The sequence below is a fragment of the Nicotiana tabacum genome, chromosome 11 (assembly GCF_000715075.1).
Source record: "Nicotiana tabacum cultivar K326 chromosome 11, ASM71507v2, whole genome shotgun sequence".
Classification (NCBI taxonomy): Eukaryota; Viridiplantae; Streptophyta; class Magnoliopsida; order Solanales; family Solanaceae; genus Nicotiana; species Nicotiana tabacum.
In genome coordinates this window covers 5054977-5072510 of record NC_134090.1, presented here as the reverse complement: position 1 = coordinate 5072510, position 17534 = coordinate 5054977, and the positions used below count along the sequence as shown (strand labels likewise).

The following is a 17534-nucleotide window of genomic DNA, read 5'->3' as shown; positions in this document are numbered from 1 at the left end:
CTAAATGGGTTGAAGCGCAGGCGTTCGAGAAAATAAGAGAGAAGGAAGTTTTAGACTTTATTTGGGATCATATCATATGCCGATTCGGGATACCCGCCGAAATAGTATGTGATAATGGGAAGCAATTCATTGGCAGCAAAGTCACAAAATTCTTCGAAGAACACAAAATAAAAAGGATACTATCAACGCCATACCACCCCAGTGGGAACGGACAGGCCGAATCAACAAACAAGACTATTCTTCAAAACCTGAAGGAAAGGTTGAACGACGCCAAGGGAAAATGGAGAGAAATCCCGCCCGAAATTCTTTGGGCATACCGGACAACGTCGAAATCTAGCACGGGGGCACCCCCATTCTCATTAGTGTATGATTCCGAAGCATTGATACCGGTCGAAGTCGGTGAACCTAGTCCCAGATTTCGATTCATGGCGAAAAAATCAAATAACGAGGCCATGAACACCAGTCTTGAATTGTTGGACGAAGGAAGAGAAGCTGCCCTCATCCGATTGGTCGCCCAAAAGCAACGAATCGAAAGGTATTATAATCGAAGAACTAAGCTTCACCATTTCAAAACCGGGGACTTAGTGTTAAGGAAAATCACCCTCAATACCCGGAATCCAAACGAAGGAAAATTAGGACCGAATTGGGATGGACCATATCAGGTGCTCGAGGGCGTCGGAAAAGGATCATACATGCTCGGCACCATAAACGGCAAACAGCTATCAAGCAGTTGGAATGAATCATATCTAAAACGGTACTACTGCTAAGGTACGAACTTCCCACATTCATTTAATTAACACCTGCAGAAAGTCCGGACAAAAGCTAAATGTTGCTATGTGGAATCGATCGCTAAACCATCCAGAGCCTTTGAACCCACACCACAAAGCTGAGATGGATCTTTCGCTTAAAAGCACGTGTTGCACTCTTTTTCCCTTAGACCGATTTTATCCCAAATGGGTTTTTAGGCAGGGTTTTTAATGAGGCAAACATCAATCGTGCTGCACTTTTAAACAGTATCTAAGGCCTCTATCCAATCGACCTCGAATACCGTGGGGCATCAGGGCCTCAAATACATCAAATTCTGCTACAAGAAAGTTATTTCACAACAATAGGGTTCCAAGAGGAAATATTGTAAGAACCAAATGGTCAAAATGAACCATGCTCATGTAAATTGGCCCGAACATAGGCGCAAAACATGAACACATGTACAATGACTTGAGATTTATTGTGCAACCAAAATTAAGATTCACTCGACTATTAAGCCTACGGGCTACATTATCACGAGTTCGATACATTCACTCGACCATTGAGCCTACGGGCTACCTTTATCTCGAGTTCGATACATTCACTCGACTATTAAGCCTACGGGCTACATTATCTCGAGTTCGATACATTCACTCGACCATTAAGCCTACGGGCTACCTTTATCTCGAGTTCGATACATTCACTCGACTATTAAGCCTACGGGCTACATTATCTCGAGTTCGATACATTCACTCGACCATTAAGCCTACGGGTTACCTTTAGCTCGAGTTCGATATATTCACTCGACTATTAAGCCTACGGGATACATTGTCTCGAATTCGATACATTCACTCGACCATTAAGCCTACGGGCTACATTATCTCGAGTTCGATGCATTCACTCGACCATTAAGCCTACGGGCTACATTATCTCGAGTTCGATGCATTCACTCGACCATTAAGCCTACGGGCTACATTATCTCGAGTTCGATACATTCACTCGACTATTAAGCCTACAGGCTACATTATCTCGAGTTCGATACATTCACTTGATTATTAAGCCTACGGGATACATTGTCTCGAGTTTGATACATTCACTCGACCATTAAGCCTACGGGCTACATTATCTCGAGTTCGATATGTACAATGACTTGAGATTTATTGTGCAGCCAAAATTAAGATTCACTCGACTATTAAGCCTACGGGCTACATTATCTCGAGTTCGATACATTCACTCGACCATTAAGCCTACGGGATACCTTTATCTCGAGTTTGACACACTCACTCGACTATTAAGCCCACAGGCTACACTATCTCGAGTTCGATACATTCACTCGACCGTTAAGCCTACGGGCTACCTTTATCTCGAGTTCGAAACACTCACTCGACTATAAAGCCTACGGGCTACCTTTATTTTGAGTTCGAAACACTCACTCGACTATTAAGCCCACGGGCTACATTATCTCGAGTACGATACATTCACTCGACCGTTAAGCCTACGGGCTACCTTTATCTCGAGTTCGAAACACTCACTCGACTACAAAGCCTACGGGCTACCTTTATTTCGAGTTCGAAATACTCACTCGACTATTAAGCCTACGGGCTACTTTTATTCTGAGTTTACATTAACTCAACTGTTACACTACATATGCGGAGTATGTTCCTTCAGAGGTTGAATCTTCGACTCAACAAGCAAACCTAGGGGCTACAAATTTGATCGATCATAGACTACGAAGTCAAAATTGCCTTGTTATATATGTATGTATGTGTACAAAATTGCCTACGCAATTAATTTACAAACATGAAGAGCTAGAAACTAAGCTTTTTGGTCGAGCTCTTCCCCATCCTCGGATCCGCTTTTGCTACCATCGTCATCATCTTCATCATAAGCCAAGTCTTCAGCTTCCGCTTCGAGTTCTTTTGCCGTTTTTATCTCATCGGTAAGGTCGAAACCTCGAGCGTGTATCTCCTCGAGGGTCTCCCTCCGAGACCTACACTTGGCAAGTTAGGCAACCCAATGAGCTCGAGCATCGGCGTTCTTCGCCGCTTCCCGGACCTCCATCTGAGCAGCCTCGACATCAGCCCGATATATGGCAATTGACTTATCCGCCAAGATTTTTGATGACTCATACTCTGCGTTAGCCTCAGCAAGTCGTGTTTCAAGCTCATCGATCTTCTCAGCTTGAACCAACCCCTTTTGCTTAACATTTCGAAGTTGAACGTCGACCGATGATCATTGTGTTAATATGGTTTCCTTTTCCGCTGCGAGGCGGTCGATGGTCTCCTTCCAGCGATTGCATTCAGCACGGATTTGATCGACTTCTTCTCGAAGAAACCCGATATTTTTGATCTTTTGCTGCAACTGAGACAACGAAAGATTAACTTCCACAGTTGAAGCAGACCCATACTTTAACAGAAGGAGGCTCACCTGCTTATCGAGCTCGACCCCTTCTTCACGGACCTTAGCCAAATCCGTTTGGAGATTCTTTATAGCCTCGTCCTTTTGGCCGCAAAGAAGCCGCATGGCATCTTTCTCACCTGAGACCTTCCGGAGCTCGGTCTCACACTGGCTAAGATCGACTTGAAACCTATTAATAGCCTGCACAGTAAGAAACATGAGTCAAGTATGGAAAAGAACAAAGAAATCAAGTGTGGAAGAATCATTACCCGAGTAATGAAACGCTGAGCCTCCTCTAATAAAAGAGAAGCATCACCGATATCGGAACCATCATCGACCTCGGTAAAACAATCTCTAAAAGGATCCCCTACACCAGAGCCAGCGCCGATTTCGGGAGTCTTCAACTCTCGAGCTTCCTTTAACGCCTCCTCGGAAAAAGAAGGAAGAGAAGGCGAATGACCCATTGTCATAGCCCCGAGCAAATCACTCGGAGCACTCCGGTCGAGACTCTGGTCTTCGGCACCAACCCCGACAGGCACAGCCGCCATCGGCTCGGGAGCTCTAGCAACCTCGATGGCCTCCGTAGATCGAATTACTAAAGCCGAAGAGCTATCTTCTTCTCCTTCTTCTCTCAGTCGTTGGACCGAATCCATCGAAAGGGCGATTGCCTTTTTCCTCACCCTTCGAGTTTTGGGTTTCGGGTCCTCTGACCGAGAGGAAGCTCTTTGCTTCTTATCTTTCCCCTGTTTGAGAACCAGGGACTTGTTTCCTTCTTCATCGCTCGAAGGCCTCAGAGCGGCATCCCAGGTTAAGCCTCATAAAGAAAACCGGTAACAAAAAGAACACGCAGAACACTTCGAAGAAAACAGGAAACAAACCTCACCATGACTCTTGGCCTCCCATTTGCCTTTTGCCAAATCACGCCAAGCGCGTTCGGCATAAGAGGAGCTCGAGGCTAACTTCAAAACCCAGTCCTCGAGGTCAGGCACGACTTGTGGCATCCAAGGGGCAGCTGAACATCAGGAAAGGACATCAGAAAAATCTGGAAAAAAACATGAAAGTTAAAACAAGAATCACTTACGATCAAAATTTCATTCTTTAGGGAACAACATATTTTCCTCCGGAATAATATCACGGGTCCTCACTCGAATATATCAACCCATCCAACCTCGATCCTTGTCTTCATCGATGCTCGACATCAAAGCCTTCGATGCTCGACGATGAAGTCTAATTAGTCCTCAGAAAATCTGAGGCCGGTATAGTCGTATGAGGTGGTTCAGAGAAAAATCCACCCCCCGGCTTTGATAGAAAAGAAGCGCAACAAGATCACTATACGCCATAAAAAGTGATGAATCTGGCCAAGAGTGACCTGGTATCTTTTGCAGAAATCGATAATCACCGGGTCGACGGGTCCCAATGTGAAGGGATAAGTATAAACACTTAAAAAACCCTCCACATAAGTAGTGACGCTCTCATCGGAGGATGGAATTTACAACACAACCTCGGGACCCCAGTTGCAATCTTTTCTGATGGCCTCGAGATGATCCTCCTTTTATAGAGCACATATACATCGATACATGCTCACATTGACCCGGAACGGACGAAGGATTCTCCACCCTAAAATCGGTCTTCAAAATATACGGGCCAGGAACATAGTCATAAACGGACGGCTCCGCCGGCGCCTTATCGTCAAACGGCTGTGAGGAAGAAGCTTTCTCCTTCTAAAGTACGATTTTGGAAGTTTTCGCCATTGATATGAAAGGAAAGAGTGCGATGGAAGGTAAAAAAAGGGACAGCACCAAAAATTTGGTATAAGCGACCCTGAAGCGGCGAAATAGAGAGGATAAATAAGAAAATTTGGAAGAAGAGAAGTGGTAAAAGTTGTTTGGAAAGATTATTTATAGGCTAAGGCATGACGATTCGGTATTAGCAGTGGCCGACCACCGTCTGACACACGTTAAAAGCCTCGGTAATACCAAACCGATGGGACAGCTATGGCATACGTCATGGTCGGGGTCGATAGGAACGTCGACATGAATTTGATCGAGCCATAGAGAAATCTTATCGTTTCTCGCCAAATCCTTTCCGAGAAACGAGGGGACTATCTGTGTACGGTCAAAACCGATTCTCGGTCATAAAGACTGACCAAGATAATGATATCTCGATCGAAGGGTATCCACATATCAAGCTCGGACAAATTCCAGAGTTAGGGCGTCGATTTTCGAGCTATAAGACCGATCGACGGCAAAATTCGGTATCATTATCGAGCCCGTACCCGAATCGAATTACGAGGCAACTCCGACCGACACAGGCCCCGGATATCGATGCCCAAGGCAGAACGGGCTCGGACCAACACCAGTGGTTCGACCTAACACCAAGCTCGAGCCAGTGCCGAGCCCGCCGACAAAAGTCATCATAACCGCACCAAGGGAGAGAATCTTGGCAGGAATCAAGGAAGAGACAAACCATCATGGGTCCTCCACTATATGCATTATTTTATTATGTTGTTATAAATAAAGTAGTGACCCTCTATTATAAAAGGGAGGCATAGACTACAACAGACTGATCCTCCCCAAGATACATTAAGAGTTCATGTTGCTCATTGAGTCTTCCTATTGATTATTCCCATTTTATAGCAAAATACTGGTATTGTCATTTTTGTATCAGAAGGAATTTACGTATCCTTAGAACAACACCTAAATTCAACGTTTACCGATTTTTCGAGTAAACAACTATATTATGCTATTTGATTAAATATGCTATGTTTAGAAGATGGATTAATATGAAAAGTTAGTCCGAAAATGGGGCGCATTAATTAGGAGTATTAATTTTGACTAGTAGACTTTTAAGGAAAAAAGAATATCTCAATTAATATAACAAATAACGTGGCTTATTAATATAAGGAATCTATTTGAGATTATAAAGATAAGATTTTACTTGACCATAAATGACTTTGATGACCAGACTGCATTTGTCGTCAAACTAGTAGGAGTAACTTTTTAAAAAAAAAAAATCAGTCGGGCATTTCAGATTATTCTCTTATCATTCTGATAGTATTGAGTTACATTTTTAGAATGCTAAAGATTTAATCTATTTTCTTAAAAGACTGCAGAATTCTAAGTAAATTAAACATACAAATAAGTAAATAAAAATAGTCTAATCAAGTTGCAATATATGATTATTATGTATGTCACACAAATATCTGGTGATTTTTTTTGTTCTAAGTCTTAAAGGATAGTCCAACGCACGAGACATTTCGTATTCACGTAGAGATCGATTATAGACCACACATCAAGGGTGTGATGCAAATAACTTATCCTATTGCAATCATTAGTGGTTGTCCATGACTCAAATCCGTAACCTATAGGTCACACGAAAATAATTTTACCATTGCTCTAAGGATCCCCTTTATCTGTTCAAATATTGATAAAAAGTTTCTGATGTCTATACTCGTGGGAGATATTAGAAACAAGTTCTCTACCTTCGCTAGGTAGATGTAAGATTTATGTATACACTATCATCTCCAAACCTACTTATAAAACCTGGCTTGCTATTATTGTTATTGTTTATACTTGTGGAGATAGTAAATAATTTAACTAGCGCGAAAATTAATTGGAACGCTATGATTATTAAATACAATCCATGTTAGAAAAGTGGTCTAATCAAGTTACCTTTTCGTAAAATTTACTTTTAAGAAATATTGCCATGTGCTTTTTATGGTGTATATAAAAACAACAAAAAAACAGCTAATAAAGTGGTATTCCACATTGTTTGGTGTTCGTTTAGTAATGCATTTCTTTAACTTTTTTCATGCACATTCTTCTACTTTTCATGGTTTATTGGAGTGCTAAACTAGGTTGGTGTGTAGTAGTGATCCATTGTTTAACTCATTATTCGACAAATTACTGAGTCAAAACTCTTTATTGTCCTCAAAGTGAGGAGTATTTACGTGGTTAAATAAAATTAAAGCTATACTTTTCCTTATTTAAACTTTAAAGTATCCTTTTTGCCTTTATCTTTATTTTTCCCACTTTGAAATTTCCCACGAAAAAAGTTTACAAAGTACTTGTACTACTCCCTCCTTTTTGTTAAAGAAAGAAGCTACTGTGATTTGGCAAATAAATTATTTTTAATTAGAATTACAAACATTTTAAATAATTAATTATAAAATATTGCGATTTGGGGTAATTCTTATGTAAATTTTCAATCATCTACCCAATAACAAATCAAGTAAAATCTTTCAAGTAGGGTCTTGGTAGGGTGAAGTATACATATACCTTATCTCTACCTTATAACGATAGAGAGACTGTTTTCGAAAGATATCGGTTCAAAAAAAATTTAACTAGCTATTACATGAATCTCTTTCAAGATTTTGTTTAATTCAGATTTGACAAATGCTTATTAAAGTGGAAAACACAAGGAATTCAATATTTTTATGTTTGATTTTTACCTTACCACAATTCTTTAGCTCTTAAAACGTTTATATTTAGTACTTAAGACGCACAATTATAGACTTTGATATATAATTTTTATTTTTAAAAATTCAAAAGTTTTAATATGAGAATTCAAACTAAATATTAAATACATGGACAATCAAGACCTCTGATTAAACATGAATTACGAATCTATCTTCCTTTTTCGCGTTCTTATGAATTTTATGTAATCATACTTCAAATTCCGTTATTCTTTTACCGTACTCATTCCGATTCACTTTAAGTTATTTTTTTTTATTCTTTTCACACATATTAAGAAAATTATTTTTTAACATGAATTAAAAATAAAATTGATCACATTAACCTAATTTTTGCACATTAAAAATATAATAAAATACTTCTAAACTCTTTATTTCAAGAATAATTTTTTAAAAAAAATTAATTTATTTTTTATATCTGAAAAAATTAAATATTATGAATCATTAAAAAAAAAAGTTAAAAAAATGACTTAAAGGAGGGACATAAAAAGACAAGTACCGCTACCTTGTGGTAAAAAGACTATCTCAACCTTCACCTAATCACAAAACAATTGTAAGATCTCAATTTGGTCAAATAAACACAGAGTTAAAACAAAATAAAAAAGAAAATAATACCGGCACTTCAATTAGCCGGTAAAAGGGCAATAGAATCCTGAAATTGGATTCTCTTTTTCGTATTCATCAGTTACCTACTCTTCGGAACAACCCACTTGTCCTATTTATTTATTTTCTCAAAATGTCAGCTGTCTACAATAATTAAAGAATTTAAATAATATACACAATTCACGCAAATAACATTTTTATATTATTATATCACCTAAAAATAATTTATAATAAATAACCTTCTTAAAGGTAAAATCTCGATTTCAAAAATCAAATAAATTTACATGTTATAACAAATAATTAATTAAAGATAAGTGATATGATGGTGTAAAAATTCTTAATTAATAGAATTAATTACTTAAATTCATAATTAAATATGGAGCAAGAACTAGAGTTTTTGAATGTGGGTTGGATCGAACCCAGTAGTTTTGATCCAAATTTTATATTTATCTTTAAAAATTATTGAATATATATAAATTATTAATTTAGAAGTGAATAACTTAAAAGAAGAAATAGAATCACGAACTTATTAGTTTCAAATTCGGGTTCAGCTTCTGATATGCAGTACTATATTACGAAGTTTCATTTTTTTCCTTTTAAATCATATTTATTAAAATAGAAAAAATAGGGAATAATTAGGTACTCCTAATATTTTAATACAACCAACCCTGAAAATCGCCTATATAAACAGAGCAAACTATTCTGCCTCTACAACAAAATTATCTTCTATCTCTTTAATATATCAGAGAATTGTTAGACTTCAATTTTCATTATGTCTCTGCTTTCAGATCTTATCAACCTCAATCTCTCTGATTCTACGGAGAAAATCATCGCTGAATACATATGGTTAGTTCTTCTTCTTCTTTTTTGTATTTGCATTAATAATGGGGTTGCTCTGTTTTTAAACCATACATGAAAAAAATTTATTTTTTCTGCTTTTTAATAGTTTTTTTGCTTGTTTTATGGATCTTATGATTCTTGAAGCTATTTAAGATTGATTTCTGTGTTTATTAATAGAGGGTGTCTTGTGTTTTAGTTTTTATGTTTCTTTTTCTGGATTTTGATTTTTTATGATGTCTTGTTGTGATTTAGTGAGTAGTATTGACTATTGAGTGTAGTTTTTATTTGAACAATTAATTTAAATAGTTGTCCATCCAATCCCTTAAACTAAAAAGGAATTGTTACAATAGCTTGCCGGATTCACTTTTTATTTTTTCTAGCCAATATACATAAATTATATATTGCTTGCAGCTATTTGGGTTAATTCTTCAACTAAAAATAGCTTGAGGATGTATAAAATATATATAATCTATAAATAATTAGTGTCTAATCAATGTATATCGGTTAGAAAAAGTAAACACTAAATCCTGTCGGCTATTTGTGTAAAGATTTTTTTTTTCTTTAGTGAAAGGTTAGAGTGTTTATGTTGATCAATCTGTCAATTTCATTAGATTCATTTTTTCCCTTTTGTTTTTTTTGTTTCTTTTGTTGTTTTCCTATTTAATGAGAACTTACTTACATAAAAAAAATGACATTTTCTGCATAAAAAAGAATAACTTTTTTCATGTTTGAATTTCCAAAGCCATTGGAATATGCACAATTTTCAAGGTTGAAATTTTTCTAAAAGATAATGGAGAAATTTTAAAGTTTTTCTTTCTTCTAGATGAATGATAAATTTTTTTGGAGAAAGATCTGATTTTTATAGTCGGTTTTATCACTTTTCCTTTTGTTAAAAAATTGTATTTTTGATGTTAATATTAATATAATTTTTTGTATGTATCCTTTGTTTGTTATCAGGATCGGTGGATCAGGCATGGACTTAAGGAGCAAGGCCAGGGTATAAATTATTTTATTGATTTAATTTAATGATATATATATATATATATATATATATATATATATATATATATATATATGATTTTATATATATATATATATATGATTTTTTTTCTAGAATTTGGAATAGTGATTTTTGCTTATATGTTTTTTATTTATTTTTAATTTCTTGATTTACAGACTCTTTCTGGTCCTGTTACTGATCCTGCAAAACTGCCCAAATGGAATTATGATGGATCTAGCACAGGGCAAGCTCCTGGAGAAGATAGTGAAGTGATCTTATAGTAAGTAACCTTTTTTAATGTGCAAAATCTGCTAAATTTTTAATACTTTTGTAAAGTGAATTTTTTCTGACTGTCATTTAATTGATATTTTGATACAGCCCACAAGCTATCTTTAAGGATCCATTCAGAAGAGGCAACAATATCTTGGTTGGTTGCAGATACATTTATTTCATATCATTAATTCCTGTATTCAAATTTTTATATTTGACTTTTATTGGAAATTTGAAAAGAGTTAACTTTTCTATACGCTGATAGCGTAAACGAATTTTTATGGTCACCTAAATGTTAACAATTATAAGTAAATGTCCATAAAAAACAAGACTAGTAATCTAAGAAATAACATGAAGTACATAATACACTGATTACACTATAAGGGCAGCTCGGTGCACTAAGCTCATGCTATGCGCGGGGTTCGGGAAAGAGTCGGACCACAAGGGTCTATTGTATGCAGTCTTACCCTGAATTCTGTTAGAGGTTGTTTCCACGGCTTGAACCCGTAACCTCCTTACCAGCTACACCAATGCTCCCCTTCAATATACTGATTACACTATCCATATATATTAGCTATAAATCCTTTTTGTGAATCGTTTGTTTGTTTCATTTTAATTTTTTTTGTACTGAAGGTCATGTGTGATGCCTATACTCCTGCTGGTGAGCCTATCCCGACAAACAAGAGGCATGCTGCTGCCAAGATCTTCAGCAACCCTGATGTTGTTGCCGAGGAACCCTGGTATTGACATATTCTATTTAGCTTTTAAATTACTGATTTTTTCTTTGTATCGATATCGTTTTGAAGATTTCCTGATTGTTTGGAAAAAATTGTGTATTAATTAGGTATGGTATTGAGCAAGAATACACCTTGTTGCAAAGGGATATTAACTGGCCTCTTGGCTGGCCTATTGGAGGCTTCCCTGGACCCCAGGTAGATTATTAATACTCTTCATTTTGCTGCAATTTTCTTCTCTTTCTTGTGTTTTTTAGACATTGTTCTTTTGTATTTTGGCTTATCTGTATCTTTGTCATAGATCATTATCTTAGATTACTGGCATAACAGAAGAAACTAAAAGTGGAAAAATTATTGCAACATAATAGTTTCCTTAACGTTAGGCCTATTTTTCTTCTTGGAGTGGCTTCCTTCCCTCTTTTCAAAAGAAGTTTGTATCTCTGCTGTTATGTTTGGAAAAAGAGAATAGAAAAAATTTGAGAAGCCTGATTTAATGAAATGAAAATAAGTTACCTTGCATCAGTTTCCGATAACTTTGGTTGAATTGCAAAGATTCGTGTAACTTCTATGACGACAAACCAACTTCATTTGACTTAATCTAGAGAATTTATTTTTCTCTTGTGGATTGGTCCAATGTCTGTGGTCCAAATACCTTTTTTTTTTTTTGGGTGAGTGTTGCATTTACTTAACCATTTACCGTTTCATCTAGGGACAGTACTAATGCGGAGTTAGCTAACTTAGCTGTCTATCTAACTGTATTTATTGTTGCTTCTAGGGACCATACTACTGTGGAACCGGAGCTGATAAGGCCTTTGGACGTGATATTGTGGACTCCCATTACAAGGCTTGTCTTTATGCTGGAATTAACATCAGCGGTATCAATGGAGAAGTCATGCCCGGACAGGTATAGAGGCGTTCTTGTTTGCTCATCTAGCCACAATTGAATGATTAAATAATATTTAATGTGTTCTTGTCTAATCTTATGCAGTGGGAATTCCAAGTCGGACCTTCTGTTGGAATCTCAGCCGGTGATGAAGTGTGGGTAGCTCGTTACATTCTTGAGGTATTGTCAGCTTTTAACTGATGACATTTATCGACCATTTGGTCCGTTTTAATCCAATTCTCTTGCTATTTTGATGAGCTTGAATGCAAATTACTTATTGACTTGGTGGTTTAACAGAGGATTACGGAGATTGCTGGAGTGGTTGTGTCATTTGACCCCAAGCCTATTCCGGTGAGCTTTCTATTATGTATCTTACAAGTTCTTTTATTTGATTATCGAAACATGGATACAATCTGGTCTCTGCCTACTGGATTAGTTATGTTTCTATGAACTGATATCGTTTGGAATAAGGTGTGTATTAATGATGTAAATTTCCTTTATTGTCAGGGCGATTGGAACGGTGCAGGTGCTCACACAAACTACAGGTAGAGGCATAACATTTAATTCAATCGACTTTTATCTTTATATCTGTTCCTATGAGTTAAAACTTTCGAATTTGTTTCCAGCACCAAGTTGATGAGGGAAGATGGAGGCTACGAAGTCATTTTGAAGGCTATTGAGAAGCTTGGCCTGAAGCACAAAGAGCACATTGCTGCATATGGCGAAGGCAATGAGCGTCGTCTCACTGGAAAGCACGAAACAGCCAACATCGACACCTTCAAATGGGTATATAAACAGTTTTATCTTTCTCATCATCATTTCTTAATTTGACTATTTTTTTCTTTGGTAGTGGAGGTTCAACTATAAATATGGTTAGGAAGTTGAGATCGACTTTGGACTTTCTCTGCTGTTTAAACATTTCGAATGGGTCTTTGTTGCTAAGAAATTTTTTTTAATCTCCAAGTCCAATTAAGAAGGGGAGTTTTGGCGTAACTGGTAAAGTCCTACATGTGACCAGGAGGTCACGGGTTCGAGCCGTAAAAACAGCCTCTTACATTAAGGCTGCGTACAATGGACCCTTGTGGTACGAAAGCTTAGTGTACCTGGCTGCCCCCTCCAAGTCCAATTAAACACTGTTATATAAAATGAAACTCATAACATCTTATCGTGTTATAACACAACTTCATTTGACATGTGCAGGGGGTTGCAAACCGCGGTGCATCTGTCCGTGTAGGACGGGACACAGAGAAGGCGGGCAAGGGATACTTTGAGGACAGAAGGCCAGCTTCAAATATGGATCCATACGTCGTTACTGCCATGATCGCGGACACCACCATCATCTGGAAACCTTGAAGCTTTTTAGTATGAATTGCTTGTTTCTGGTTGCACAATTTGGGATAGAAAAGGATTGATTTATGAAACAGCCCTTTCGCTTCGTCTGTGTCTTTAGTTAGGGTAGTCTGGTCTTGTTATTTTTCTTTTATTCCAGTTGAAGTTGTATTTTCATACAGCAAGGCTGATTTCATTGCCTATGATTTGGCAATTGTGTTACAAACAAAACAATGTTATTCTTATTAATAACAAAATATGAAAGGGTTGGTTCTGTTGCTTAGTTAGTAGTTACTGCTATATTATTCCTTCTTTATTTACCCTTATTTCGTCAACAACGCTATTTCACTTGTTCAACTAGTAAAAGATGAGGGTTGATATGTGTTAACGATAAACATGTTCGTATTTTACATTAAAGGGTACATCATTGTTTTGGTTCAAGTATAACTAAAGCGTTTGGACATAAGAATTGTAAAATTCCGGAAAAAAAAGTGAATTTTTTTAAAGTGAAAATGGTATTTGAAAATTAAAGTTGTGTATGGATATGAATATAATTTTGGGTTATTTTTGAAATTTTGTGACTGATTTGAGTGAAAATTTTGAAAAACAGACTTTTGAAGTTTTTCAAATTCGAAAATTTCGAAAGTGAAAATTGAAATTTTATAAACAAACACCGATTTCGGAAAAAGTGAAAAAATTTCGAAAAAAATAATTTTTTTTTTTATATCCATACGGGCTTATTAATGTCATTAGTTTGAAGTAGCGTTGAAGTTGAAACATTAAATGTTTTTTTCTTTATTGGGGCTTGTTGGAGTAAAAATTGAACATATAACTAGTTGTGGTTGTCATATACTCCGGTCCACTTTAAGTAATTTTTAGCTCTTTTAATATATATTAAGAAATTAATCTTTTAGCGTTAATTAACAATAAAATTGACTATATTAGCATTAATTTATTCATTGAAAATATATAACAAATTAGTTCCAAATATTGTGGACAAAAAAAGAGAAGTCAAAAAATTATTTAAAGTGGACCGGAGGGAATAACAATGTAAAATCTTGTAGGACCTGAGCTTATAGGTAGAGTGTGATGAATTTTTTCTTATTAGTCCTTTGAAGGTATATAACTATGTATTAAGGAAAAAAAAAGAAAAAAAAGAGCATTTTTTTCTTTTTTTGCCTCTTGCATCTTGTATCCATTCTCATGGTTTAAATCCGACTAGAGCTCCCTACATATTTAGAGTTCAAATATGAGATCTCTAATCAAGGAATCATTATCAGATTCCAAATCCGAAAACTTTGATTAAGATTTTACAAACATTTACTATTCCTTTACAGTAAGAGTGGCATGTGGGTCGGTTAGAACCGGGATCGGCCCAGGACCGCAAGTTTAAATGGACGGTGGACCTAAACGGTCCTAATCGGATAGGACCGGGACCGTAGGGAGGCGGGTTGGGTTGTGGGTTGGTCCTATAGGGGAGGCCCGCGAGACCGGGACCGTTTGGGACCGGGACCGGGTGAGAAGTGGGCCGGTTCAAGCGGTCCTAAACGGGCCTATCCGGGCTCAACGGATAATTTAAAAAAAAAAATTGACCGTTTGGCCATTTAAAAACTAGCCGTTTGGTCTGTCAAAATAGCCATTTAACCCCTCAAACTTTGTTTTAACCCCAAACTTTTTATAATTACACTTTTTTCTTATTTTCAACTATAAATACCCCCTCATTCTTTTATTTTTCTCACAAAATCATCAATCTCTCTCAATCTCTCTCTAATATTATTCTATAATTGCTTACTTAATTGTTACATTTTGTGCAAAATTGTGAAGTTAGTGAATTGAAGTCTTTAAGTCTTCAACGATAATTAATTTTCAACAAGTTGTTCGTTAATTCGGTAAACTCGTTCCAACTCTTAAGTTTTAATATTATAGTTTTGTTTGTTTTATTTACTTTGCTTGATTAATTAAGATGGCTTATTCCTTAAAAAAAATATTTAGTAAAAATAAGAAAAAATCCAAGAGTGGTGAATCTAGTAGCCAATCTGTTCTTCCTCCACTTCCCCCGGCTCCCCGACCCAAACCTGTTACCCGTCCTACACCTCCTATTCTTGATAGCGATAATAGTTTATTACAATTTACCGATAGTCAATTTTGCCATAATATTGCACCCGATGAACAATTAAACCATGAATATATGAATGCTCTTTATGGTAATCCAACTATTGATGAAAATGATGATGAAGAAATAGATTTTGATGAAACGCAACCGGATGACGATACACCCACTAGTCCTGCTCCTGAAGTTAACCCAACTAATAATAATCCAAATGATGCCCCGTCTGACCCTCCTATTACTACCCCTACTTTTTCTAGACAACCTTCTAAACGGGTAGAAACATCTCTTGTTTGGCCCTTTTTTTACTCAATTAAGAGAAAAAAATAGGGCTAAGTGTAAAACTTGTGGCAAAGAGTTAGTTTTTAAATATGTTGGAAGTCGGGGGATGAGAAGTTTGACTAGACACATATTGCTACATCCTCAAGATAAAGTTATATATTTTCATATGAAAGCTTTGGCCGAGGGGACAAGTGCACCTGGTCAGGCTGACCTTAGTACCGGGTCAAATTAATTTCAATCGGAAATTAACACTGTTACCGGTGGTATTTTATATTATGATCCAAAAAAAGATCGGGAAGAATTGACAAAAATGGTTACTGTTATATGCTTACCCTATAGTTTTCCTTCTAACCCTCACTTTGTGCATTATATTAGAAAAGTTTATAATCTTACTTATAAAGGTTTTCCTCGCACAACCGTAAAGAGCGATATTTATAAATATAAGCATGAATATGAACAATATTTGCGCTATTTATTTACTCATATAAATTATCGTGTTGCTATTACAACTGATATTGGTAGAAGTGGTAATGACTGTGATTACCTTACTGTTACCAGTCATTGGGTTGATGATGATTGGATAATGCAAAAGCGCATTATTGCTTATAGAATAATTAATTCACGTCACACAGAGCAATTTATTTCTAGCACGATTACGGATATTTGTAGATATTTTTGCATTAATGATAAAATAATATCAATTTCAATGGATAATACTACTAGTAACACAAATGATGTAGCCTTGCTTACCACTACACTAAATTCTGCATTTAGTAACATTTTTCATGTTAGATGTATTTGTCATATTTACCATTTAATTGTGGGTGATGGTATGCGAATTTTAAATGTTGAAATTGAAAAGGTTAAAATGGCTCTTAATTGACTTTTTTATTCAAATCGTAGAAGTAGACTATAGAATATTTTAAAAGATGCGGTGAATTTGGCCTAAGAGAAAGAAAGGTTCCTAAACCTTGTCCGACTAGATGGAATTACATGTATGAAAGTTTAGTTGTTGCATATGAATATAGAAACCCCATAAACTCAACGTTTAATGCTCATGTAAGTGATGATGATGAGCACCTTACAAATGCGGATTGGGCTAATATTAAAATACTTGTAGATTTTTTAGAAAAAATTTCATATTGCTATAAATGAATTTTCTGGGCAATATTATCCTACTATTTCTAACTGTTTAGTTTATATTGCAGAACTTACAAATTTATTTGATCATTTTTCAGAGGTTGGAGAAATTTATCAACTTGCTATTGATTCTATGAGAAAAAAGTTTAAAAAATATTTTTTCCCTATTCCCCCTATTTACGGTGTTGCTGCATTATTAAATCCTACTATGAAATTAAGAGGTCCTCAATTTTGGTATGTAACTGTTTATAATGGTTTAGCACTTGAAGATGAGGAGTTGTCTAAACTTCCGGACGCAATAGCCTCAATTAAAATAAATGCTCAAACAATTTATAATGCTTATCAAGTTGCATTAGATCATGCTAGACCAAATGTTCCAACTCCTTCTTCTTCTAGTTCTCAATCATCTAAAAGAACTGCGGGAGTAAGAGCATTTAGTGCTTGGGCACGGTTCAGGGGTTCTCAAGGTTCTAGTACTAGTGATTTTTCACAACTAAATGAGCTTGAAGTTTATTTGTCACAGGGAATTGAGGAAGTGAATCCCGACGGCTCCTTTAATATTTTAGAATGGTGGAAGGATAAAGAAAAACACTTTCCGATTCTTTCAAGGATGGCCCGAGATATTTTAACTATTCAAGCTTCAACAGTGGCATCAGAGAGCGCTTTCAGTCAATCAAGACTTCAACTCGGTGATTATAGAGCATCTATGAGGGACAACTTGGAAAAATTAGTAC

At 36.2% G+C, this 17534-nt stretch overlaps 1 protein-coding gene across 1 annotated transcript; it reads left to right on the top strand.

The window, feature by feature from the left end:
• Nucleotides 1–8903: 8903 nt before the first annotated feature.
• On the top strand, nt 8904–13554 carry LOC107807051 (glutamine synthetase). The gene is made up of 12 exons (XM_016631329.2): nt 8904–9061; nt 10013–10052; nt 10232–10335; nt 10434–10482; nt 10959–11065; nt 11170–11257; nt 11835–11963; nt 12048–12122; nt 12240–12293; nt 12450–12487; nt 12569–12728; nt 13143–13554. Exons 1-12 carry the CDS (start codon nt 8988–8990, stop codon nt 13293–13295), a joined length of 1071 nt encoding a protein of 356 aa, XP_016486815.2. The 5' UTR covers nt 8904–8987; the 3' UTR covers nt 13296–13554.
• The last annotated feature ends 3980 nt before the right edge of the window (nt 13555–17534 follow it).